The sequence below is a fragment of the Branchiostoma lanceolatum genome, chromosome 1 (assembly GCF_035083965.1).
Source record: "Branchiostoma lanceolatum isolate klBraLanc5 chromosome 1, klBraLanc5.hap2, whole genome shotgun sequence".
NCBI classification, from domain to species: Eukaryota; Metazoa; Chordata; class Leptocardii; order Amphioxiformes; family Branchiostomatidae; genus Branchiostoma; species Branchiostoma lanceolatum.
This window is the reverse complement of record NC_089722.1, coordinates 3,228,066-3,255,509: the sequence shown is the minus strand read 5'-3', so window position 1 is coordinate 3,255,509 and position 27,444 is coordinate 3,228,066. Positions and strand designations below refer to the sequence as shown.

The following is a 27,444-nucleotide window of genomic DNA, read 5'->3' as shown; positions in this document are numbered from 1 at the left end:
TGGTACTTCCTTTTTTTTATGTAGAGTCAATCTTGCAAGAATTATTTAGAGCAAAACGACTAATTGTCAAAACTTAAACAGCATGTTGCCGACATTCGAATTCCTGATTAAGTTCAACTACACACACGTGTAATACACGCTAATTGTATTACCCCTAGCCTCTCTCAGGCACTCAGGATGACTGGAAAAATAGTAGAAATTGGCCAAATAGAGTAAGGATAGAGGAACCATTTTAATCTCCAAGCAGAGGAGTTGTTCCGGCTGATTTTTGACGTGAGTTTAGGTGTTTGAACAATTTACACGTGCACCGAAAATTGTTCAAACTCATCTGCAGTTTCATCTGAAAACCCTCTTGGTGACATGGAATTGACTCTAGATAGCCCGACAAAAACGCCTAAACACACGTCAAAAACCAGCCGGAACCACTCCTCTGTTTGGAGAGTAAGTGCGAACACTAGAAGTGCCAAAGACACACGGGCCCGGGACCAATGTTTGTACAGCGCACAGCGAGAACGACCTAAAGAAACTAGTGTTACCATTTTGTTCCCCAGATAAGGTTAGATAGATGTATTATCGATACATAGCTTAAGTTTTCTCTACACGGGCAAAGTGCCAGAGGAATGGAAGGAGGCTGTTGTAGTCCTAAGTCCCACCCACCAAGCATTGATCAGCTACGTCCTGTGTCTTCCCTCCGATCGCGAACGTTTGTGAAGGCTTCGTCGCTTCCTTTGTACTACGGGACATCGTCGAGAACAGCATCTCGCCCAGTGAGACATAAAGCTATACATAACACACAAGAAAGAAACCTGGGTCTTGGTTTAATAGTTTACGTCGCGATTGTAAACTTGGCTTGGACAGCGGTCTGCCTTTGATCTCTTTAGAAGTTTTGCTGTGGGCGCGGCCGATTGAAAGGCAATGATCCAGGTTTCGCGGTAAAATTTCCAAAAAAAAAAATACAATGTCCCATAAGGGGGCGTACGTAGGACAGTGGTCACCCCTCGGCTACACAACTCCCTCGGCAACATAACTCCCTTGTGCGTGTCCCACCCCCCCCACCCCCTCCCTCCCTCCCCAATATACTGTATATGCCGCCGTTCTTCAAGTCTGCGAAGGAGGCTAGGGCGTACGGCTGTTCTGGGACTATTCGATTCCAGTGACTGCTGTAGTGGTCGATGGTTAATGTAGAAGAACACAAAAAATTATCGGACTATGTTCAACGGCTACTTTAGCTTTGCAGGACTGTAGTAAGGTTTGATAACCTGAGTGATGTGTTTCCCATGTCAGTTCGTCGAAACGCACATTTGTAAATAAAGAGGAGGTGTGGTTTTGACGTTGATGCATGCTATTGGTTGAAAGTGCAAAAAAAATTACGTGCTACTTGTTTTCATGTGCTGCCGGCGGGCCGGGCCCACTTCAATCAATTAAAATTTGCCTCTGGAAATGCGTTAAATAGCGTTTCAGAGGGTTTGAATTTCTAAAATTTCCCGGAGGAGCATCCCCGGACCCCCTTTTTAATAGCGTCGGCGCTCACAGCGATCGACGCGGGACACCGAACCTTCCTAAGTTTCCCAAGGTAGGACTGCTAACCAACATCTGCTATTGGGGAATATCAATTGACGTCCGGTCGCTGGGAATCAACTTTCCAGGGTAACTTTCCGAGTGAGTCTTCTTACAAATTCTAGTCGCAAATTCATTGACGGCAAGTTCAGAAACAGTTACGATTTTGACGCCGAAGTCATGCTTGGCTTGACTTTGTAAACTCAGTGCAGTGTGGCAAACAGGAACATAACTGGACAAATCAGTAATATCGTGATTTTCTATTTACCCAAAGGGTATACATTGTAGAAATTGAGTATAACTACGCAAGCTAGTCTATGATAGGGAGAATGTTTGCCAGGGAAGTTTGCAGAACGTTACAAGCGTAAACCTTACCGTGGCCTGACTCTACTTCAAGTACTTGCCAATTATTCCTTTTTTGCCGAATTCTACGACCCAAACGCCAGTACGTACGCAAGCCTGGTGGACGCTACACATCACGATCGCGTACTAGCGGCGGCGTGAGAATTCCTTGTGCAAGTTTCCCCGCCGTCCACCCGCCTGCCTTTGATCATGTATGAAGTGGGCGGCAGAGAGATCATCAATCAATTTTGACAGGAGTGGCGCGCCAGCAGTTTGAGGAGAAAAGATTTCCCGTGTTGTGTATAAGAATTTGGAGTTTGAAAATATCGGGAATAACTTATGCTGAAATAAACATTCGCAAAGTATCTATTCAACTTGATATCTGTATTCGAATTTCCTAAACCAGATCTACAGTTTGATTACCAAGTTTAACGGAACATGGTGTTTTCCCGATAATCACGTAAAAATGTTCTTGTACGGTCTTTCCTCCTCGTAAGCAAACTTCAAGCTTGGCGCCAAACTTTGCCGATATGTCACAGAAGCTGAAAAAGGGGAGCGCGCCGGTCTTGTTGTGCTGGCCTTGCCGTGACAAGTCTTCGATTATCGTGACTTCTGTACTTGTTGAAGGACACACAAAAATCTTTGGACTGTATTTTACCGCTGCTTAGCTTCGAAGTGCGTTACAGTCGACGGTAGTAAGGTTTGAACGACCGTTGTGTTTCTCCAAGGAGGTTTAATCCTTGGTTTCTCAGCTCACCTCTTCCAAACGTAAACAACGGGTGCGGGTTAACGTGAGCGGCGGGGGATTTGTTCGGCTGGTGACACCCCCGTACCGTGCCGATAGCGTGGTGTGTGTCGTGTTTCCTTGAAACAGATTTTTAAAAATAGAAAACTAGATCTATTCAAGATTTCTGGCAAATTTAATGGAAACTTTTCTGTCCGGCGTAGTAGATCTAGGATTTTGGGAGTACCCAACCGCTTTCTTCACGTGGAAAGTTTTGATACCGCGAAAGTAAACAAAACACCTACGATCGCCTGCCAGGCTTCTCGCGGTGGGGCGTCTTTATTGGTCTATCATTAGGTGCTATCAGCTACTTAGCAGGGGCGTGTAGATTGCTTTCGTATGGCTCATTTAACCAATGTTCGAAACTGTACGAACAAAAGATGAATCTATGGTGTGATAGTTTCGAAACTTGTATCAATATTGTACCCGCCGATTTAAATGTTTCTAACATGCTGGAACGCAGTAGAAAATATTTCGAAAGTCAAACAAAGGTTCGAAATTGTTTTAAGCATTTACCCATACCAGTTAGGTTGTTGCAAAGGTTTCGAAAATATTACAACAAAAGGCAACAAACACCCCCGCGGTAACGTGGAATTGACTGTAGTAAGGTTTGATAACCTGAGTGATGTGTTTCCCATGTCAGTTCGTCGAAACGCACATTTGTAAATAAAGAGGAGGTGTGGTTTTGACGTTGATGCATGCTATTGGTTGAAAGTGCAAAAAAAATTACGTGCTACTTGTTTTCATGTGCTGCCGGCGGGCCGGGCCCACTTCAATCAATTAAAATTTGCCTCTGGAAATGCGTTAAATAGCGTTTCAGAGGGTTTGAATTTCTAAAATTTCCCGGAGGAGCATCCCCGGACCCCCTTTTTAATAGCGTCGGCGCTCACAGCGATCGACGCGGGACACCGAACCTTCCTAAGTTTCCCAAGGTAGGACTGCTAACCAACATCTGCTATTGGGGAATATCAATTGACGTCCGGTCGCTGGGAATCAACTTTCCAGGGTAACTTTCCGAGTGAGTCTTCTTACAAATTCTAGTCGCAAATTCATTGACGGCAAGTTCAGAAACAGTTACGATTTTGACGCCGAAGTCATGCTTGGCTTGACTTTGTAAACTCAGTGCAGTGTGGCAAACAGGAACATAACTGGACAAATCAGTAATATCGTGATTTTCTATTTACCCAAAGGGTATACATTGTAGAAATTGAGTATAACTACGCAAGCTAGTCTATGATAGGGAGAATGTTTGCCAGGGAAGTTTGCAGAACGTTACAAGCGTAAACCTTACCGTGGCCTGACTCTACTTCAAGTACTTGCCAATTATTCCTTTTTTGCCGAATTCTACGACCCAAACGCCAGTACGTACGCAAGCCTGGTGGACGCTACACATCACGATCGCGTACTAGCGGCGGCGTGAGAATTCCTTGTGCAAGTTTCCCCGCCGTCCACCCGCCTGCCTTTGATCATGTATGAAGTGGGCGGCAGAGAGATCATCAATCAATTTTGACAGGAGTGGCGCGCCAGCAGTTTGAGGAGAAAAGATTTCCCGTGTTGTGTATAAGAATTTGGAGTTTGAAAATATCGGGAATAACTTATGCTGAAATAAACATTCGCAAAGTATCTATTCAACTTGATATCTGTATTCGAATTTCCTAAACCAGATCTACAGTTTGATTACCAAGTTTAACGGAACATGGTGTTTTCCCGATAATCACGTAAAAATGTTCTTGTACGGTCTTTCCTCCTCGTAAGCAAACTTCAAGCTTGGCGCCAAACTTTGCCGATATGTCACAGAAGCTGAAAAAGGGGAGCGCGCCGGTCTTGTTGTGCTGGCCTTGCCGTGACAAGTCTTCGATTATCGTGACTTCTGTACTTGTTGAAGGACACACAAAAATCTTTGGACTGTATTTTACCGCTGCTTAGCTTCGAAGTGCGTTACAGTCGACGGTAGTAAGGTTTGAACGACCGTTGTGTTTCTCCAAGGAGGTTTAATCCTTGGTTTCTCAGCTCACCTCTTCCAAACGTAAACAACGGGTGCGGGTTAACGTGAGCGGCGGGGGATTTGTTCGGCTGGTGACACCCCCGTACCGTGCCGATAGCGTGGTGTGTGTCGTGTTTCCTTGAAACAGATTTTTAAAAATAGAAAACTAGATCTATTCAAGATTTCTGGCAAATTTAATGGAAACTTTTCTGTCCGGCGTAGTAGATCTAGGATTTTGGGAGTACCCAACCGCTTTCTTCACGTGGAAAGTTTTGATACCGCGAAAGTAAACAAAACACCTACGATCGCCTGCCAGGCTTCTCGCGGTGGGGCGTCTTTATTGGTCTATCATTAGGTGCTATCAGCTACTTAGCAGGGGCGTGTAGATTGCTTTCGTATGGCTCATTTAACCAATGTTCGAAACTGTACGAACAAAAGATGAATCTATGGTGTGATAGTTTCGAAACTTGTATCAATATTGTACCCGCCGATTTAAATGTTTCTAACATGCTGGAACGCAGTAGAAAATATTTCGAAAGTCAAACAAAGGTTCGAAATTGTTTTAAGCATTTACCCATACCAGTTAGGTTGTTGCAAAGGTTTCGAAAATATTACAACAAAAGGCAACAAACACCCCCGCGGTAACGTGGAATTGACTCTATCAGCCAAGGATTGATGTGTTCAAAAATTCGTATTTTTCCGAGAACCACAGTAGAATGGAACTCGTTGTCATCAAGTACGGTAGGAGCTTCCTCAGCTTTAAAGAACGGTTACAGTCAGATATGCGAAGACTAGGTGTAACAGACCGTTCAGTGTAATATGACCAGCTGCTGCCGCGCCGTGTGCCTGCGAAGCTGGTGTGTTACGCCTGATGGCAGTTATACCGGCTATATAGATATAAATAGATAGATATAGATATGTCTGGGTTACTGTAAAAGAGGAAAAGTTTATAAGGATTTGATTTTGCATTACTGAGAAAATGTGTTCATGTTGTTAAGCTTAAAAGTTTTAAGTCCACGGTTGAAACTGCCATGTAGGGTTTTACTGTAAAAGTTTGTGGCGAAGAGGTCACATAAAACATAAAACCATTGCAAACATTTCCCCTTTAACAGAACATTGTATTTTCCTTCAAGTACAACTTTGACATTACAGATGTGCTATCCTTATGCATGAATCTAAAATCGTCCACAGTTAAAGTGGTATCTCACTGGACTGTGTCAAATTGTTTCAAATTGCAAAAGGTACTTGCAAAGTTGCACACAAACTGCACCAAGTTGATGCCTGATATTGCGAATTTTTCTAAATAAAAAAAAAGAAAGATTGCTGTTACAAAACGGTGCTATCACTGCAAATCTCTTTTTAATGGATCTTAATGATTGTCATTGGTTTCTAATTCTGTTGCAACAATGATTTCAAATAGAGTTATCTTGCATTGGGGCCAAAACTGAGAATGTGACATTCTAGCTATAGGTGTGGCCACTTTGCTCAGGTCACATATTTTACCTGTGTGTCGCACGTCCGTGTAACCGCAATGGAAAATTGACAGAAAATGTTGGCTCAATTACGTAAGCAATTTGGCACAGTCCAGTGAGAGACCCGCTTAATATGGGGTATATCTGGTCTAAATGAAGGTAACTATTACTAATAGGATTGATTGATGGCCCATTGTTCGGCAGTATTTGATCATGAACACTGTTCTAGTCACGTTTTGCTGCACGCGTGCTTCTTTAGTTTAAGGTCAATAATGACGGTCCAAACCGTTGATTTCCCTGCACGTGACGCCAGCATGGGAGCCTTGCACGTGAAGACTCGGACTTTGTACCAAAACAAACTGCATCATTGGTCAGTCCTTTCGACCAACGGACTCAGACGGACTTTGATCCAAAATAAACCTCTGATTGGCTGACCACTCACTTTCCATTGTTAATTACATAACTGTGTACCTTGTGGTCGGGGTATTTGAGGTGACATTCCCATGGCATGAGAGAGCGTCTTCTCTCTTAATGCCGCCATGTTTATGGCAATTTCGCAAGTAATACCGATTTTATGAACGAAGAACCCATCACTTATTTCCATGATTCTGTCCATGTCATACATGTAGATTACATGTGCCACTTAGACTGTGTGTTTTACCGACTCTCTTACTTAGACTAGTCCTGCTGATAACAGAATATTGCAATTTTAAGACACTGTTAAAATGCACTGAGAATGGGTGTGCTCTGAAGAGGGTTACAAAACCTTTAGCACACATGCACTGAAATAGCCGTTTGGCACCCAATTCCCTATAATTGGTTACAGAGTGAGGCAGCAGGGAGAATGTTAAATCTGCAAGGAAGAGAAGGCTGAAAAGTACATTAAAAGGGCCATGACTTGTACATCTGTTGAAAACATTTCCTTTCGATGGTTCAGCTTAAAAACAGCAGGAAAGATGAAACTACTGTTGGTGCACTAATGCTGCAGCTGTTAACAGTTTGGTAACTTTTGGGCAGCTCTGGCCAGTCGTGTCACTTTAGTTTAAGGTTGATGGCTGTCAACTGCACTGCTCACGAGTTTTCCTTTCTTGAAGGATTTCCTACATTTACATGCCATCTTCCATATTCTTAGAATATGCAAGTTGGCATTGAAATGTATAAAATCCTTCAAAAAGGAAAACTCTTGAGCAGTGCAGTTGACAGCCATCACCTTTAAAGACACATGGCCAGAGCTGCCCCAAAGTTGTCAGACTGTTTACATTTAAAACAAACACCCAGTCAGCTTCTGGGCAAAACGTGTGCAATTCACATCAATCAAACAGACAAACTCCGTAGTAGTTTGGCTGTCAGCTTCTGGGTAAAACGTATATACATGTACTAGATTAAGTCAAATAGACAAACTCTGTAGTTTGGCTGTCAGCTTCTGTCGAAAAGGTTACCATTGAATCAAGCAGACAAATTCTAGTGTTGCTGTCAGCTCCTGGGCAAAACGTGTGCAGAATCAAACAGACAAACTCTGTAGTTTGGCTGCCAAACATGTAAGTTGTTAAGCAAGCAGATTGTCGGCATCAAGCAAACATGAGGTCTGTTTGGTAAGGAAACAGAAGACCAACCACTGACTTGCCAGATACATGTAATGCTAATATGTTCTGTAAACCAGCAAGGCTGGAAGAAAATTTTTGGGAAAGGATGCACTGGTGCACCTATCCTAAAGATTAAGGTGCACAAGAAAAAATTGGGTGCACAACATGAAGTAAAGTACAATGTTAGCAAAATCTAATTAATTTATAAACCTTACTGCCTCTATTCGGAGCTTGAATCTGTAAAAAAATAATTATAACACAAACTGACAAATATTGTATTTTTGACACTTTCATGTCAAGAATATGCTGAATACAACTTTTAATGGTATAGAATAGTATTGTTCCCCACACAAATCAAGGTGCACGACTGCATTCATTAATCTTTCTTTCTTTCTTCCGGCTGTGACTCCGATAACTTTCCATTGTGACTGAATTATAAATGTTGAACCTTAAGCTTGTGTGAATCTCCCGTCCTTGCCCCATGAGGTGTTGCGAGACTCCCAGACGATGTTGGAGCAGTGAAAGGAGAGGATTGGGCTCTGCCATCCAATACCATGCCCAAGACACAGTAGATAACAACTCACTGCCCCTACGGCCTCAAAAAGGCTATGGGACTGCCTTTACCTTTAGCTACCTTTTAATCATCTCTCATCCTTGCCCCCCAGGTGTTGCGAGACTCCCAGACAATGTTGGAGCGTATGGAGCACCGTGGGGCATGCGGCTGTGACTCTGATACTGGTGACGGGGCCGGCTGCCTTACCGGCATCCCACACGAACTCTACAGCCGCGTGGTGAAGTAAGACAACTTCGCTTTGTCATGTTTAGATTGAGGAAAATCTCTAAACTTAATTTAAGTAATTTGGTACATGGTACAAGTTAGCCTGACTGTCATCCTAGTGAGTTTACTGGGGCTCCCAAGCTCTAGCTACATGTAACTTGGTTGGCACTCAGGAGGCTAAGTATGAACCTCAAAATGTAGAAAATTAACTTGGTCTTCCAATTCTAATGCTTTAATATAGGGACGGAGCAAAGCCAGTCACCATAGATAGACAGGCGATTTAGGCCAAAGACAGGTCACCAGACCAATGCAGCACACATCATTGGAGTAGACGAGTTCTGGATTGAATTTTTCTCTCTGAAATCTTGCTATTATATATATTATATATATATACTTACCAAGGAACATGCTGCCATATGTATCTAGAAGCGCTTATTCGCGAGAGGGGGACCTCTTAGTACCTACCCACAAGTATGTTACTGCTAGAAGGGCTTGACTGTTGAAATCTGATTTAGGTCAAAGGCACTTGGACATTTGAAGAGGGCTAAATCAGTGCCACTTTAGTGCACAAAGGAACTGAGCTCTTGTATAGTCACTTCACACCAGGATCGAACCTCAGGATGTGTGTCAGCATTTGCAAACTGGTGCAAACCGGCGCCAATTTGTCACCAGAAATTGCATTTTTTTTGGTCAAATTATAAAAAAACTTGCGAACGGTAAAATGACCTACCCAAATTACAAATGGGTGCAAAATGGCTGTAAATCTCTTTTTGACGAACTTGACTAGTACCAACGTCAGACTCTGTGTACGGAAATTTCGCTCTGGTCTTCAAGTTCAACCATTGAATCATGAAAAATGTTTGGATTATGAAATTAGAATGATAATTGATTGTAAAGGGCTTTCCAATGATACACAATACTGTACAATTGCTAGATTGAAAGTAGAAAAAGGTATATATGTTTCATTGAATTTACGAACTTTTTGATTTTATGTTGACCTTGTATGTATGTATGTTGAGTTACGTAAAAAAGTGGAGGTGGCACTAAAAAGGTCCACATTTACATCTTCCTTGCTTTTGTAACAGTTCCCATCATTCACTTCTCTCATAAAAACAAACTGCACGCGGCGCTCACATGATAGCTTACGTAAAACGCACGTCATCCCCACTCGTGATGTCGTGTCCCGGGGGGATGCACGAAGCCGATAGAGCGTGTGAAATCGTTTTCTCATTTCCTAGTCATTTCTGGGGTAAAAGCCCACCTGATCTCGCTTAGGCGCACTTTAGACCTACAATGTTATAAGGTCGTACGATCATCGTCGTAGGCGACGGTTTTCTTTAGACACACGGTCAGGAAATATCATGGGACCCCCGTGGCGCAGAATTCCATTGATGTGCGCGTGTGACTCAAAGTGAACTCTAGCGCTCAAATTCAAAATGGCGGGGGAACCGCTTGTTTTCGTCAAAAGATGAAGCTTTTACTGACTTTGCAACAACTCAGATCTGGCAACAACTGTTGCCCTGCAGATGAGACGTTGAGAACCATGCTCAACAAAGAAAGAGATTGAGGCTGGTACAGAGACGGACGGGATTTAACCCGAGTTCGTGGCCGCCGCCGGGGATGTCCCGGGGATCGAGGAATAGGGGAATAGGAGAAGTAGCCACTGGTAGCAGGGCGTCGCGCCGGAATAACCGGTTTCGGATGAGAAAAATATGTTTCCATTGCTAACCGCATGCATATTTACAAAGAAAACGATAGAAACTTTCCTTCCCGGACAGGAAACAGCACGCTGTAGGCTTATTAGCATATCACCCACTTCCGTCGCCGGCGACGATTCTTCTTTAGACGAGAAAAACACAGCCACAGGCCCCCCTGCTGAACGTCGTGCGACTGGGTCCGAGGTGGTCGCACGACATTTCGAGGATTTCCCGTTTATTGCCGTCGTACGATTGTTTTGATCGTCTTTAGACGGCCAAAAAATACCGTCGCCGGCGACGTCGCCCACGACGATGATCGCACGACTCTAAAATGTCGTAGGTGTAAAGAGGCCCTTAGATGAGCTGTATAATCTTCCCCCACAATTTGCGATATACCGTTAAGAGAGAAAGTCAAGTATTTGAAACTAATGCTGAACAAGCAGAAAGATCAGAAGAATTAATTATTAATGCTTTTATGCTTTTGAATGTACAATTTTCTTACATAAAAAAATAAGTTCTTACATAAAAAAATAAGTTAAAAGTAAATGCTAACATCTACATTTCATTCCATCCGATAAATACATATTTAAAAAAATTACATTTCAATTTGTCAGTAACTACATGCACAATGAAAAAAAATACAAATTAAAAAACAAGAACAGATACAAACCTAAACCATGGATCCAACTATTAATGATAACTTATAACTCCGATGGATAATTCATAATCAATAAAAACTACATATTTGATGATTTTAAAAAAGACTCGTCACTGAAAAAATGTCTTCTAAATGTTCTCATCTGTTGTATTATACATTATTCATAAGATTTATGTTATCTCGTAAGCCGGCCTGGCCAGGCGTGGCGTGCGTTGTTTATTCCGAAGACCGCGCAAGAATCAATAAAGGCGTTGACGTCAACGGCACGTCAGAGCTCTCACCTTGGGGTGTCCTCTGTGATTTTGCCCTTTCTGCTTTATTGGGGTTCTTGTTAGGGTGCATACATGTGTAGATGAGGGATAAACCTTTTAAAGGATGTGATTTATCATTTGTGATATTCAACAGGGCTTGAAATCAATTTATGGGAATAGATGCACCAGTACACCTAACATAAAGACTTAATACATGAATGGTACATGGTTATGTAGGTGCACAGAGAAAATTTTGGGTGCACAACAAAAGAGATAATGTAAAATGTCAGCAAAATTAATTGATATACAGTTTCAAGCTTTTAGAAATTATGATAATGATAAACCCAAATTCTATAGCTAACTTCAAACAAGCAATACAACAACTGTACAGTACTTTTAGGTTACCCTGCACATATGAAAACTATATTACATGCATGGGTTCATTACCGTTCAAATTAGGTACACAGCTCCAATTATATTTGTGGACAAAAGTGCATTAAGTGCGTACCAGGAAATGTTATGTAAACACATCATAGACAGCATTGATATGGTTAATACTAGATACCCTAATGCGGGAATATGTGTTTTGGGGGATTTTAATAGATGTGATATCAGTAATATTGTCCATGGAACCCAGCTAAATCAGCTTGTAACACAGCCCACCAGGGGAGAAGCCATTCTTGATCTGATTATTACAAATTTAAAGCCCTTTTATCAGGATCCTCGAATCGAGGAACCTTTGGCAATGAGTGATCATAATACGGTAATATGGTCTCCCCATGATCATATACCTATTAATACTAAAACTAGGTCACAATTTCGCCCTTTTAAAGATTCCGAGGTCCGCTCTTTCGGACAATGGATTTCGTCACACCCGTGGACAGAAGTTTTTGATGCCCACGATATCCAGAGTAAAGTTAATACTTTCTATCAAACTCTTCAAAGGAGAATAGACCTCCATTTTCCTATGAAATCTGTTGTTAAGCACAATTCAGACAAAGAATGGGTTACCCCTCAAATTAAATCTCTTATCAAGAGAAGACAACAAGCTTTTCATTCCCGTAATATGATATTATATAGAAAGCTAAGGAACCGTGTGAACCGATTGTGTACGAAGGCAAGGAAAAGACATTATGTTCATAAGATACATGTTTTAAAGAAGGAGAATCCAGCAAGATGGCACATGTCTATACGAAACATTCTTAATGTCCGCCGTAATGTATCAGTGTCTGTTCCCAGCAGTTCACCTCTAACTGACAAAGAGATCGCTGCTGCGATCAATCGCCACTTTTCAGACATTGTGAACCAACTTCCATGTCTTGATTTCGAATCGTTGCCGTCTTACCTGCCTTCTCCTTCAAAACCGCCGCATATTCATTCGTATGAAGTTTATGAAATTTTGAAACGCCTTGATGCCAGGAAAAGTTGTGGTCCGGATAACATTTCCCCCAAAATCGTCAAAACGTTTGCTGTTGAATTAAGTGACATTCTTGCCCATCTTTTCAATTGCTCTTTGGAGGAGGGGCGTGTCCCCAAACAATGGAAGGAGGCTGTTATTTCTCCAATTCCAAAGAAAAGCCCAGCATCAGTAGAAAATCTACGACCTATATCACTTATGTCTGTCTTTATAAAAACGTTCGAATCCTTTATTACTAAATGGGTTCTTCAAGACATAGACAAAGTTTTGGACCCCAACCAATATGGCAGCAGAAAGGGGCGCTCATCAGTTCACTACTTGATAAATTTGATCGACTCTATTCTTCGTGACGCTGAAACCCCCAAAACTGTTCAGACTGTTCTGTTAACTGATTTTAGCAAGGCGTACGATAGAATCGATCATACTCTACTAATCCGTAGACTGTTGACTTGTGGTGTACGCACTTCAATCTTACCATGGATTTGTAGTTTTCTTAATGACCGTACACAGTGTGTTCGGTACCGAGGTGTAACATCGTTTTGGGAGAAAATTGCATCAGGAGTTCCACAAGGTACAAAATTAGGGCCTGTCCTCTTTTTAGTATATGTAAATGATGCGATGCAATTTTTTCTTAACAGATGGAAGTATGTAGATGATCTAACGGTAAAAGAAAGTAGACTTTTCAGTGAACAATCTTCTATGCAGACAGCAATTAACCAACTGGACACATGGTCATCACAAAATTGTATGTCATTGAATGAAGATAAGTGTAAATTAATTTGTATCTCTTTCATGAAGGATCCTACCCCTTCCCCTGTAATGTTACTGAATGGCAAAGCCATTCAGTACACTGAGGATGCCTGTATTTTGGGTGTTTGGATTTCTGCCGACATGAAATGGGGAAAACATGTCACAACAATCATAAAAAAAGCAAGCTCGCGCCTTTTCTGGCTTAAAAAGCTAAAACGCTCTGGTGTCTGCACTGAAGATCTTTGCGAAATTTATTCACTATATGTCCGACCAGTCATAGAATATGCAGTCCCAGTATGGCACGCAGGTCTAACCACTCTACAATCCCACCAACTTGAACGCATTCAAAAACGTGCCCTCAGAATCATACTTGGCAATAATTATACTTCCTATGCTGACGCACTTTCAACTTTTAACCTCTGCACTTTAAAAGCAAGAAGGGAATCACTCTGTCTTAAGTTTGCAAAATCTCTGATGAATTCACCAACGTTTCGACCCTGGCTACCCCCCACCCGCAATAAAGTTCACAATATGGACTTAAAAGGGGGTTTCCAGCTTAGCATACCCTTTATAAGATCTAACAGGTACAGGAACAGTGCCATTCCGTACTTGTCAAAACTCCTGAACAGCGTATTGTAACTTATACCTATTGTGTAATCACCCTACTACCGTTTCTACATATCCTTGTTGTTCAGTTTTGGTTAGGTTTGTAAATATTGATATTTTGTACAGTTGTGTATTCCCTGAAACTGCGTAATTCAGCCTTTTTACTTTGTATTTTTAGGCTGCAATGTTGTTTTAGCTCTGTATGAATTTGCGAATAAAACCATTTATATATTATATTATTATGCACCAGGTGTGATGTATTTTTTTTTGGACTATGTCACTGTCTGAATTACTGTACTGTGAGCTATCTAACACCCAAAAATCATGATCATACATACTATTAGCTTTCAGAACACGAGGTCTGAAAAACGGCCGAAGTTCTGCTGCAAAACCATGGAAATCCACTAAGGGGCCCAAAAGCTAATTGTTTCTTTATGTTACCAACACCTACCAACATATTATATGATATACCAAATACCATGAAGATCCGTCCACAACTTCTCATGAGTTATGCTGTCGACTTACAAACAGACAGATTACAAGCACCTGGAAACACAATATGTAACCTTCTTAGTCACGGTAACATGAAATATAAATTGTAAACTTTGCCTTTTTCCAGGGAGGAGCAGGGCGTTGAGCTGCCCCCAGCAGGGAAGTACGCCACTGGTCTCCTGTTCCTGGGCAAGAACACCTACCAGCAGAGCCAAGACATCTTCCAGCAGATCGCAGAGAAGTGTGGTTTGAGTGTAAGTCGTGTTGATGTGTCATTAATTTCTATGTAGATTTGCAACTGCAGCAGGCCTGTCTCTGAATTTGTTGTTGTTTGGGAGACAATATTGTTAATTTTCACTGTTAAATCCATCATTTGAATCTTTTTTAGGAAAATATACTAATACTTTCTTCAATTTCATATCATACAGTACTTCAGGTTTTTTGGACAGAAGGGGTGAAATTTTTATCCATCCTAGCGATCCCAGGACAAAAGGATGTAATGTACCCGTAGGCTGATAAGAAATACTGTGCAACAACTTTAAAGTTTAAATTTGTCATGCACAAACCTGCCATTATGTTTTAATTTCTTGCTTTCTTCATTTTTTATTTTATAAATACTTTAGTCCAGATACGTAAATCCTCAATGCCTCTAACATGCAACATGAAAATGACATTAACATTGCTCTGTTGCTGTGCAGGTGTTGTGTTGGCGCACGGTACCAACAGATGCTGATAAGATTGGCACCGTTGCCAGGGAGACGGAACCATGCATCAAACAGGTGAGGAACAAACTGTCATCAATACGAAGCAGTCATGTTTATGGACTTTGTTAGATCTGATGCTTAAACTTTTTCCTGTTCACCGTTAAGCTAGCAGATGTTGAGGTATTGAATATTTCTTCAATCTTTTTTTAAAAGCTTCCAAGTATATCATACATGTAGTCTAAGACGTTTAGTTTGAGAGGATGAAAAGGATTGAAAATCTCTATAAGGCCTTGCGTGAAAATTTATTTTTCTACAAATGCCTTTAAAGTATTGTCCTTTTGGATTGGATGTAAAGCCTGCGGCCCCATGCATGAGGGGTTTTTGGCATCAAACCTCTGCATGTAGAAGAACCCAACACTCGTATTGAGAAGAATATTCATTTGGTGACCCTGGAGTGTGCTTGGTTGGAAACAGGAGCCATAGCATTTTTAGCCACATTCCACTACTAACAGAACAGAAAGTGCCATGCTATGTCCACAGTCGCTTGCTTTACCTTTAAATCATTTTTGGACTGAATGAATTCTGCCTGCAGGTGTTTGTGACAGGTGACATGGAGGCTGAGGAGTTCCGTCGGCAGGTGTTCGCCCTGAGGAAGCAGGCCACGCACCGGATCTCCACCCACAGCCGCCGCTTCTACATCTGCAGCCTCAACCAGGACATTGTCGTCTACAAGGTGGGCACTGTTTATTTTTTTTATTTCAATTTTTTATTTCGCTTTTAGACAGACAAGGATGACAAGGGTACTACATCACTGGTGTCAGGGGATACGAACCCGGAACTGCTGGGTACTGGGCCGAACACCCTGCCGTTATGCCACACAATCACTTTTTATGTTTTCCAAGGTTATGTTTTAGGTACCGTTTGTCTGTGTGTTTTTGAACAGCATAACTCTAGTAGCTGTCGATGGATTCTTTTGATATTTTGTAGGTAGGTAGGGGCAGGGAAAATGAAGGTCAGTTTCAAGGTCTCCTGGCGTCTACCATGGTATTGCAGCAGAACGTCCAGCTTTGATATCTGGTGTTCTGGACATGCTGTACAGTGTAAATTTTGGTCCAAATCTAATTAACGTACAGTACATGATGAGGCCAGCTTGTGATTTTAGCAGAGAATGTACAATATTTGCATGGTTTCAGGAATTCAATGATATCTAAAAGAAACCTTTCTTGACTTTTATAGGGCCAGACCACCACGACCCAGCTGTGGCAGTACTTCCTGGATCTCCAGGACCCCGACTACCTGACACACCTGTCCCTGGTGCACAGTCGCTTCTCTACCAACACCTTCCCTAGCTGGGAGAGGGCACACCCACAGAGGTGTGACAACTTACAATCATGCCACTCTTGCAGTACTGTATGATTATAGTATAATTATGTATAATTGTACTAGTCCCAAGTGCCTCATTTACGCCTTCCACTTATTCGTTACCCTTTGGTGTGTACTCAATGAAAATCTACACTTGATTGGGTGAAACATTTAGGAGTTATAGGCTGGAGTCCTGAACTAGATTGACTTTCCGAGATTTTAATTGCTGTGTGTGCCAGTCCCACACATTTTGCACTTAGTCACAGTTAGTGTTGTAGTTAGGGTTGTCGACTTACGATGTAGAACCTAAAGATTCTGGGTTCAAATCTCTAGGGGGCCTCAATGTTGTGCCTTGGGAACACATTACTCCTATTTCCTCACTTGACTCTATTTGAAAGGAAAACGTCAGTTGCTGTCCGTTGCACCCCCTCCCTTCCGCAACCCATCTCTGCAAGATCCCTTTCCATTGTCTTTGTCCAAGTCATTCTTACTAATTCATTGTCCTTCTCCACCAATCAGATACCTCGCCCATAACGGTGAGATCAACACGCTCCGCGGAAACGTGAACCTGATGCGTGCGCGGGAGGGCGTCATGTCCAGCCTCTCCTTCAAGCACCAGCTCAAGGAGCTGTACCCCGTGGTCGAGAAGGACCAGTCCGACTCAGGATGTTTCGACAACGTCCTGGAGTTTCTGGTCAACGCTGGGGGCAGATCCTTGCCTGAGGTAACACCGCTACTAATCTTGCTTTGCCAACTGCATTTCTACTGTCATGTTTTCTCAAGTTGAACACACCAGCTGTGTATACCTTGTGCAAGTCCAAAGCTATCACGTGTACTGGGCCATACTGGGCGCATGCCGGTGTACAAAACATTACCCCAAACGATTGAAATTCATATGAGGTCCGTACTACTACTGTGTGTATGAGTATGTACATGTATATGAAAGGAATGCCAATATGCAACTCAACAGGAATTAGGATTCACCCTAAAGTTTATCTGTGTTGGTAGAAGTCATTCAGTATCAAAGTTGAACTGTGATTTCCAACACAAAAAATTGGACTCGCCCAAATTTAAGGGGATCCACTGCTCACAGAGTCACGTGTTCTATCTACAAAACGTGACATCACAGAAGCAGTTGATTTACCATTCCTCATTCAAAAGACTGGAGCTGATCAGTTGTAAATCTGGGTAAGCCCAATTTTTGTGTTGAAAATTACAGTTCAACTTTCATACAGAAGGAATTAGGATATGCAGAGGGTGACAAGGCCCATAGATACTAGACTCTACCAGTCTCCACGGGTCGCTGGGAAAATAGTAGAAATTGGCCAAGTAGAGTGAACTGTATGAAGGGAGTCGGCTATGGAGATAGGGTCAAATATTGCAACCCTGGATATTTGACCCTATCTCCATAGCCGACTCCCTTCATACAGTTGACTCTATTTGGCCAATTTCTACTATTTTCCCAGCGACCCGTGGAGACTGGTAGAGTCTACATACATGTAGATACCACGTAGCAATGATATTTCAGACAAGGTCTGGACCAGTTAAACCCAAAGCTGCTGAATCTACCAGACTTCTCTAACGGCTCTGTCTCGTTTGTTCTCCCTCTTCCACCACTAGGCTGTGATGACCATGGTTCCCGAGGCCTGGCAGAATGATAAGTATATGGAGAAGGGCAAGAAAGATTTCTACCAGTGGAGCGCCTGTGCGATGGAGCCCTGGGATGGACCAGGTAGCCATGATGAGTTACCATGTACTACCTTTAGGAGGCCTGACAGTTTGCCTGGCTTGCTTGGTTACCAGAGTGGAGAGTGTTTCGCCTAACTGGCTAATCCGCTCATCATCATCTCTCTCCTACAGGGGTTAGCTTTGGAGTAGAGACATTTGACTTGATGTTATGATCCTACATTGAAAGGTTGGACACCAGAGCTGACTATGCGAGTGCATAAAAAAAGCGCTAAAATTTCCTTACCATCACAGTGTCTGGTGTTGGCAGGAGAATTTCAGCACCTTTTTAGGGGCGACCCACCATGACATCAGTCATGGTGCTTGTTGCAAAAGAGCCGATATTCTAACAAACTAGATATCATTTTACAGGAAAATGTACTCTCTTTCTGTAACAACGGACATGTGATCATGGGAAATATCGGCACTTTTCTTTCGCAACTTACTCACATTAGTAGCCCTGGTGCTCAACCCGTCAATGTATGATCATAAGAAACAGGATTTCATTAGGGCAAGTTTTTCAATGATACATTATGTACACGACATATATAATACAATGCATTTGATTAAGTATTCACAGAGATATGATCGACCTAAGTTTCTGTGTTGAGTTTATATTGATTCAAAATAGATAATGACTGTCTGCAAGGCCAAGAAGCTGAGTAGGATGTGGTAAGAAACACCTGACAGTGTGTATAATCTTCAAGCAGATCTATGGGTGGCAAGGTAGTATCAAAAGGGCCAACCAGTGGCTTTGGATACAGGTTTGCCCTTTGGATACTGCCAAGCCACCAATAAATCTGCTTGGAGATTCATCAGTGTGGGCTTTCGCAGAAAGGTTTTTCAAATTGCAGATAAAACTTTTGACAAGTTGCAATATTGCAGGTGATGGCAAAAAAGGACTTTGAGCCCTGCTTAAGACGTCCATGGCCAGGATGTCTGCTATGTTGAATGTTTGGCTGTTGAGTGGTATCTCACTAGACTGTGCCAACTCGACAAATTTGTGCCAATTTTCTCTTTCGTCCCACTGACGTGTGACAAATATATCTGTATGACGTTCAGATGAGCCAAAGAAAATGTCTGCGCCAGGAATGTCACATTCTCAGTTTGGATACAAGATAACTTTTTCAGAAATCGCAGTGTTGCCACTGAATTAAAAACTAGTGCATGATGATAGAAAATTCATCAAAAAGAGAATATTTGCAGTAATAAAAGAATGTATGCACTGTTTGTATGAACTTTTTTTGAAAATTAAAAAAGTTTGCGATTTCAGGTGACAGATTTGGCGCAGTCAAGTGAGATACCTGCTTAACTAACATAGAAACTAAACAAGTTGCAGCATGCCCCAGTCCAGAATATCTAGGTGCAGTGGGGTTTAAAGGAAGACGGTGGACTGACTGATCAGAATATCAGCCTGACTTTGGGAGACTTGTCACTCTAACTACCACATCGTACCTAATGTTCGTTTTTGATTCTTCCATTTCCAGCGCTGTTTACGTTCTCTGACGGGCGATACATTGGCTCCATCCTGGACCGGAACGGGCTCCGTCCCTCGCGGTACTACGTGACCAAGTCTGGGTACCTCATCATGGCCAGTGAGGTGGGAGTGTTGGACATCCCTCCTGCGGATGTGCTGAGAAAGGTAGGGAAAATGTTTTTGCTTGTCAAATATAGTGCAGCTTAGTGTTTAACTTCACCTCTAATGGTATGTACGTTTTAGAAACAATATTTTGTATATCAAGCTCCTGTCAAAGGAAACTAAAAGGTTTGGTTGAAAAGCCTAATGTATGTGATACTGGGATGGGAAGTTTCCTACCTGTCAAATACAGTGCAGATTAGTGCAGCCTGGCTAGCGGATCTTGGGTGGCGGGCCAAAGCTAAGAAGGCTAGACTACTCCAGGCTAGATTAGTGTGAAATTCTAATATTTCTACACATTTGCCTTTTTTTTATTCATTTATTTATTGAGAGTTAGGCCAAGGAAAAAAATATTGTGCCACCAGATGCCATTGTTGAAACTATGTGTACATTGTCTCATCCTAAAAATGAAGTTTGCTTAATATCAATATCAACTGGGGTGTGCACCCCTAATAGAAGTGTTCACACAGATTAAAATTTGTATTTGTTGTTTGTTTCAGGGCCGCCTGAAGCCTGGCAGGATGCTACTTGTCGACACACAGATCGGTGAGATCAGCGGAGACACTGAGCTGAAGAGACAGATAGCCGGTGCCAGGCCTCATGGGGAGTGGCTAAGCAAGGTGAATATTAAGTTTGTTCAGACCAGGGCTGTGTCCAGCTTTTAATTTTTTCCCGTCACGCTTTTTGTTTTGTAGCCCATGTTGGTAAAATTAAGTTTTGTTCTTTAATCTGTTGTCAAGCTTACAAAAATAGATTTTTATCAATCCCAAATTGTCATGACGTTCAGATTTTCTGGATGGATGGGGACCCTTCCTAACAAGCAAATTTCTGTCCCAGGACAGAGGGACAGAAAGACAGTCCTGGTTCAGAACCTTGTAGTGCCTAGTGGCACATAGGGCAGCAGGTTTCCCTGCTGTTTCTGTAGCAGGGCATATTTTAACAGGGAGGGGTTGTTAGCCCATCCCCTTTAATGCGCTCAAGGCACCGCCTCTAACATGGGACTCCTAGCCTGTTTAACGTCCCTTTCAAAAGAGGGGTGCAGTCCCAACTGAAATGTCCTGACCCAGGATTGAACTGGGGTCTCCTGGTATGCCCTCTACTTTCAGGACCAGAACATTGAAAACAACCTGTATAATTGGTATATTTTTGGAGAAACAATTAATGAAAGTTCAGATTTGAGGTCGCCAATGATACCTTAAAGTTTCTCAGATTTGACCCTATTTTTTCTGCCAGCTTGTTACCTTGGATGACCTCTATAAAGCACAACCTACGGACGAAGCCAACAACAACATCACTCGCTACCCGAACGTGGAGGACGACCGCCGACTGCCGCTGTACGGCTACACCATCGAGACCCTCAGCATGCTGGTGCTGCCCATGGTCAAGAACAAGTGAGTAGCTTGAATGTGTAGTTTGCATCAATGAGAAGCACTAATGTTAAAAAACACATCAAGGACAGGTTTAAAACACAAACTTATACAAACAGGCCCTTGCAGTATTGGTGGTAGCTTGACAAATGTATGTTAACTATATATTGTTTATGTTGATGAAAATTAGACATCCAGGTAGTAAGATACGCCAAAAATAATTACTCAAGCAACTGGATAAAATTATATGCAGTTGCTTGAGTAATTATTTTTGGCGTATATATTGTTTACTCTAACCTTTCAGTTCCATCACTATTATCTTTATCAATGTTGTTGCAAGTATTCTAGTGTTATTGTAAGACTGTAGATATGTGTGTTATTATGTTAACTAATGTGTTTGTTTTAATTACGACTCCAGGAAAATTAGTGAAGTATTTATCATGTACTGTCACTAAATGGAGATCTTTCAAATAAACAAACCTTACGGGGTATGCCCTAACTTCATCAGTGAGCTAATAGCTAAATAGATGTACTACGTACTAGACGTAATGAAGCCTCATTGCACTAGTAACTAACTACATGTAACTGCCAAAAAAGTGTCATGCTTCATCCTTAGTCCGAGGTCACCCACTTTACCATACCTTACCTTATATTGTACTTCCTCCTGTCCTTCCCCCCAGGAAAGAGGCGCTGGGCTCCATGGGCAATGACGCCCCCCTGGCCTGCCTGTCCCAGCACAGCCCTCTGGTGTTCGAGTACTTCAAACAGATGTTCGCTCAGGTCACCAACCCACCCATCGACCCCTTCAGGGAGAGGGTCGTCATGTCTCTGGTAAGGAGAAATATATTGACTTCTATTTTACAGCATGATTGCCCATTGGTGTGGTTAATCACTGTCCATTGTTACATCATCATTATCTCCGGGAAGGAGGTTTTCCTCCGACGGGGTACTGTTTTTGGTTGTGTATATAACCTCCTTGGTACATGTATGTGTGTTTGCACCATAACTCAAGATCCTTTTGATGGATTTGTATGAATTTTGGTTCCGAAGAAACATGGCAACTTTAGGACCATAAGCAGTATTTTCAAGTACTGCAGCATTGCAGGCCGACACCCCCTTTCTGAAAGTAGTGTGGAATAGTTTATTTTACCAGCTGCTTGTCTAGGTGGGTAGCCTGAAGTTTACAATTTCATTTCGTATCTTCATCAAACTCGATAATTCCATGGAGGTTCGGGTTCAATGCACTCGACTTGTTGATGTATAGTATTGACACCCATTGTAACATGATTGACACCTGCCCATTGTCCCCAGGCCTGTCCCATTGGTCCCGAGTCGAACATCCTGGAGCCGAGCGAGGGCCAGTGCCGACGCCTGTTCCTGCAGCACCCCATGCTGACCCTCCGCGACCTCGAGGTCGTCAAGGCTACCAGGGTTCATGGCTGGAGGGTAAGAATCAATAAACATTATTATCAGACTTATGTTGGTTTCCGACCACTTTGTTTGTAAATTTCAGGTACTGGCTTCTTTTAGCACAGCTTAGGGGTAGAGTTGGTGAATTGCAATTTATTCTTAACTTTAAAAAGAATCGCAATTTCAAGCGACAAATTGTGCCAATTTGCGTTGGATGGAGCCCCTTTGCAAATGCCTGGCTCAATTTAGTGCAGTTTGCGGGAAATCAATGAAAAGTGTGATACATGTACAAGACAAAGAAATACACCAAACATAATTTAAAGAATTAATTATGAGCATAATTTGTATGTTTTTCTTGAAATACACTTTTACTTACTGTTCCAGCAAACAGCATAGCCAGGCCCTAGTTTACAAATATGACTATAACATTAGTCTTAATGTTATATCCCCCCCAAAAATGACCCTTCTTTTCCCTGCCTATGTACGTGCCAGACCTGCACCATTGATGTGACCTACCCTGTTGAGGATGGTACCCGCGGCCTGGTGCCTGCCCTGAACCGGGTGTGCGATGACTGCTCCCAGGCCTCCAAGGAGGGCTACACTTTCCTCATCCTGTCTGACAGGGCCGCATGCAAGGAGAGAGTACCTATTGCGTGAGTCTTTCAGTTATTATATCATCTGCAAATACATGTGTATATTAGACTACATACTATTAGATAGATACTCAGTATATGCAATGTTGATATGATATCCAGTGAGTATCTGTATCTACATGCCTATTGCATTCAGTGATTTTGTTATCAGTCTGCAAATACAGACACTACATATTACATTGTATTAGATACTATATTTGATAATAAGATACTCCATATAATGCAATTCCAGTAAGTATCTGTATCAGTATAATTACTGGGGGAAGATTTTGAGAACAAAATGTCATTTTTATACTGGGTGTAGGCTATTAGTCTAGCAGAACAGAGATCGAGAGGAATTCCTGGCTAGATATTGTCTCCTTGGGAAAGGCACTTTACATGTCTTTCCTCACTCCACCCAGGTGTAAAAGTGGGTACCTGACTTTGGTTGGGGATGTTAGATGACAACCCCCTTATCCACGGCCTCAAAAAGGCCATGGAACTATTTTTGAAATGTGTTCAGCACCAAGGACAGGAATGTTTTCCAGTGTGAGTGTTTTTTGTGCAATAATGTGTGTACTGTGCATCCCTACAGCTCTCTCCTGGTGTGCGGTGCGGTCCACCATCACCTGATCAACACCAGACAGAGGCTGAAGGTCGGACTCATCATGGAGACTGGAGAGGCAAGGTCAGGGTCAAACATCCTTACACACAGACACAGAATTAAAGTTCATGGGTTGTAGAAACAGAATCTGAGGTTTATGGGGCTCTGTCAACTGTAAGCTCCTTACAATTCAGTCCCTGGCTGCAAAGAGGAAGTAGTTGGCCCATAATAACAATTATAACAATAAGTCTTAGGATAACAATGACAAACCTGTAACAAGAAGTCTTATACATTTTTTTTTGCCTTCCCTTTCACAATGTAATTGTGATAAATTCAAAATGAACAATAAAATAAGAAGACTTTCTTCTGTTACCCCCCAGGGAGGTACACCACCTGTGCTTGTTGCTAGGTTACGGCGCGGACGCCATCTGTCCGTACCTGGTGTACGAGAGCGTGATCAACCTGCGCGACCAGCGGCTTCTCGACCCCCCGCTCAGCGAGGAAGAGATCATGGCCAACTACCTGCAGGCCTCGCAAACAGGCATCAGCAAGGTCATGGCCAAGATGGGCATCTCCACTCTGCAGAGTTACAAGGTGGGTGTTATAAGCCCTCTAAGAAAGCAGTAAGACCAAAATAAACCCCCTACATGAACGAGTAATAGTCAAGGAGAGAGGCCAACTACCTGCAGGCCTCGCAGACGGGCATCAGCAAGGTCATGGCCAAGATGGGCATATCCACTCTGCAGAGTTACAAGGTTTGTGGGTTGTTGCTTTCATAACGGTCTTCTTCAATGCAAGGCCATTTTAAGTTGACCTCTTCTAGGCATTGAACTAGGTTGATGGAGGATGGGGATGGTTATGCTAGCAGATAGCGGTGAATATTGCCAATTGGTGTTGAAGGCTTGCAGGTTTTATACGGGAGGGAAACAGTCGTGAAATTGTCAGATTGAAGATACATGGATGTAGGAAATGGATCTATGTCTACGAGAGTCTGCATGGGGGGATCCTGGTAATGATTGAACAATAGAGTAGGAAGGCCGACAAAGCTTAGCGAGGAATAGATCATGGCCAACTACCTGCAGGCCTCGCAGACAGGCATCAGCAAGGTCATGGCCAAGATGGGCATCTCCACTCTGCAGAGCTACAAGGTTTGTGTGGGCTCAAGCGTCAAACCTCTGCACGCAAAAGAACCGAACACACTTATCGAGAAGAGTAGGCGGAACCCAATGTGCTTTGCCAAATATGGGAGCTTTAGCAAAGCCACATTGCACTTGAAAATGGGACGTCGGTGTGGCGTTACGGTTAGAGCGTTGGGCCCGATATGACTTCAGCTTTTTGAAGATACATGGATGTTAAGGAAATAGATTTTTGTATAAAATGAATTTGGGGCCATATTCCTTCTTACCTTTGCTTATGACCTAATGAAGTTATTCAGTGACACATATTAACTGCAAAATGTTGTTTTTTTCTCCCCTGTGCAGGGAGCCCAGATTTTCGAGGCGGTGGGTCTGGGTAAGGAGGTGGTGGACAAGTGTTTCGCCGGCACGGCCTCCAGACTGGGAGGCGTCACTTTTGAGATGCTGGCAAGAGAGGTCAGTAGAAGTCCAGGTCGTTTTTTACAAATCTTTACCTGTGACAATGACAAGAACTTTGCAACAGTTACAGAAACATGTACATGTACAGTTTGCAGCTGTCATTCACAAATAGGACTGTATATTAACTATAGTTGTTGCCATGTATTACATTGTATCATTTGCGATTGTCGAGAATATAGTTCATTAATTCATTCACTGTTTAGCCATAGCGGATGCTATAGGAGAAATGATGTCATTGATAAAATTTTCCAAGTTTCCAAACTTTTTGTGCCAAGTTTACTTCATGTTACTTGGACGGCATCTTCTCCAAGGGAGTGTTTGTCTTTGGATTGTCTGTTTCTCTTGGTTTCTGCAGTGCAATTTTCTGTATGTTCAGTCATCAAAAGGCACTTTCTGTATGAAGGTGTAAAGTCTGCCATACCTGCCCTATTGTTCACCATTAAATCATTTTTTGTTGTGTGTTCGTAGAGTCTGAACCGACACTGTGTGGCGTTTGCCGACCGCGACTGTGACAACTACGTTATCCAGAACCCTGGGTTCTACCACTGGAGAGATGGGGGTGAGAAGCACATCAACGATCCCCTCAGCATTGCAAACCTGCAGGTATGTCCCCGCAAGGAAAAATACAATATTCAAACTGTCCAGAAAAACTAAAAAAAATTGAAAATCAACCTCAAATGTGCATAGTATGCTACAGTATAAGATAACAGAGAATTTCAAAGTTATTACTTTTTCACCGGTGACTGGTGACCCATGACTGAGCTTCAGGCATAAGCGTTAAGCTTTAAACATCTGCACTTACATGTAGAAGAACCCAACACACTTATCGAGAAGAGTAGGGGTGACCCGGTGTGCTTGCTGAAGTATGCTAGCTGTAAGCGAAGCCCACTGCACTACACTGTACTACTTAGCTACTAATGAAATAGTATCATACTTCACCTCAATTGAGCCTTTACCTTATACTCTACATTTATAGTATACTGTGAAGAACAATTTTAAAAAGTTATGACTTTGATGCACACTAGGATGCAGCCAAGAACAAGAACAAGGGAACGTACGAGATGTTTAAGGGGTCAACGCTGGAAGTACATAGTACAGTCAATCCTCCTTGGTTTCATATGATTGTCCATAATGTCCATAACCTGACCCTTAAGTCTGGTCAGTCCCTTGAGAGACGACTAGAGACAGGTTGACTGTATACTGTAAGACACCAAAGATTTGTTACTTTTCACTTAGGATGCAGCAAAGAACAAGAACAAGGGAGCATATGAGAAGTTTAAGGAGTCTACGTTAGAAGCCGTGAGAGCGTGCACGCTGCGGGGACAGCTCGACCTGAAGACTCTCGATGACCCGCTGGACCTCTCACTCGTAGAGCCGGCCTCGGAGATCGTCAAGCGATTTGCTACAGGTAGACCTCCATCTCCTATTATCTTTACATCTGCTAGGTAAGATTGAAGGTCTGATTTGGTTTGTGACTAATCACATGTCAATATTATACTTTACTCCCACAAGTGATAAACCAGTTTGCAAACCTATTTGTATGACATGTTTTACATGACAGACCACATGCTCTTATGCTACATGCTTACAGTATATATTACAATATCTTAAGTCACTTTATCCTATTGATGTTGGCATTCCACAAACCTACATGATTATATGAAAAATTATATGATTATATAAGGATACAGGGTTCCAAATTCTTTTTTCATTGCTGTTAATTATAACATAATGACATTAGGCAAAAAATATGAAACGAAATAAAAAAAAAGCAGATTGTTATAGATGATGATGCAAAAAAATAACAAAAGCCAACACACTACACTGTAATGAAATAATACAATCAAATAGAATATAGAACTAAACAGAAGTTAAAGGAAACCACATACACATTATGACTAACTGAATAATCAGTACAGAGTTGAAGAAATGAATACCACATATTTTCGTAAAACTATGTAAATAACATTTGAAAAAAGGAAAATAAACAATGTCCTCTGTGAACTATTTAGGGTTGATTCAATGAAGTCAATGTAAC

The 27,444-nt window shown here is 42.2% G+C and overlaps 1 protein-coding gene across 3 annotated transcripts in view; it reads left to right on the top strand.

The window, feature by feature from the left end:
* LOC136429911 (uncharacterized) overlaps positions 1-27,444 on the top strand; it is a 68,219-nt gene that overhangs the window by 17,012 nt on the left and 23,763 nt on the right. Inside the window, exons 2-20 of one of the 3 annotated variants that reach the window (XM_066420082.1) lie at positions 8,388-8,518; positions 14,499-14,625; positions 15,070-15,150; positions 15,668-15,808; positions 16,312-16,448; positions 16,957-17,161; positions 18,058-18,169; positions 19,650-19,804; positions 20,299-20,418; positions 21,032-21,189; positions 21,846-21,996; positions 22,477-22,611; positions 23,068-23,228; positions 23,803-23,895; positions 24,192-24,363; positions 24,525-24,566; positions 25,293-25,403; positions 25,875-26,009; positions 26,643-26,814. In XM_066420082.1, the coding sequence (XP_066276179.1) occupies positions 8,388-8,518; positions 14,499-14,625; positions 15,070-15,150; positions 15,668-15,808; positions 16,312-16,448; positions 16,957-17,161; positions 18,058-18,169; positions 19,650-19,804; positions 20,299-20,418; positions 21,032-21,189; positions 21,846-21,996; positions 22,477-22,611; positions 23,068-23,228; positions 23,803-23,895; positions 24,192-24,363; positions 24,525-24,566; positions 25,293-25,403; positions 25,875-26,009; positions 26,643-26,814 (2,539 nt within the window). Of the gene's footprint in view, positions 1-8,387; positions 8,519-14,498; positions 14,626-15,069; positions 15,151-15,667; positions 15,809-16,311; positions 16,449-16,956; positions 17,162-18,057; positions 18,170-19,649; positions 19,805-20,298; positions 20,419-21,031; positions 21,190-21,845; positions 21,997-22,476; positions 22,612-23,067; positions 23,229-23,802; positions 23,896-24,191; positions 24,406-24,524; positions 24,567-25,292; positions 25,404-25,874; positions 26,010-26,642; positions 26,815-27,444 lie in introns of those variants that run through there. The other 2 variants (XM_066420073.1, XM_066420091.1) reach the window with 2 other exon arrangements.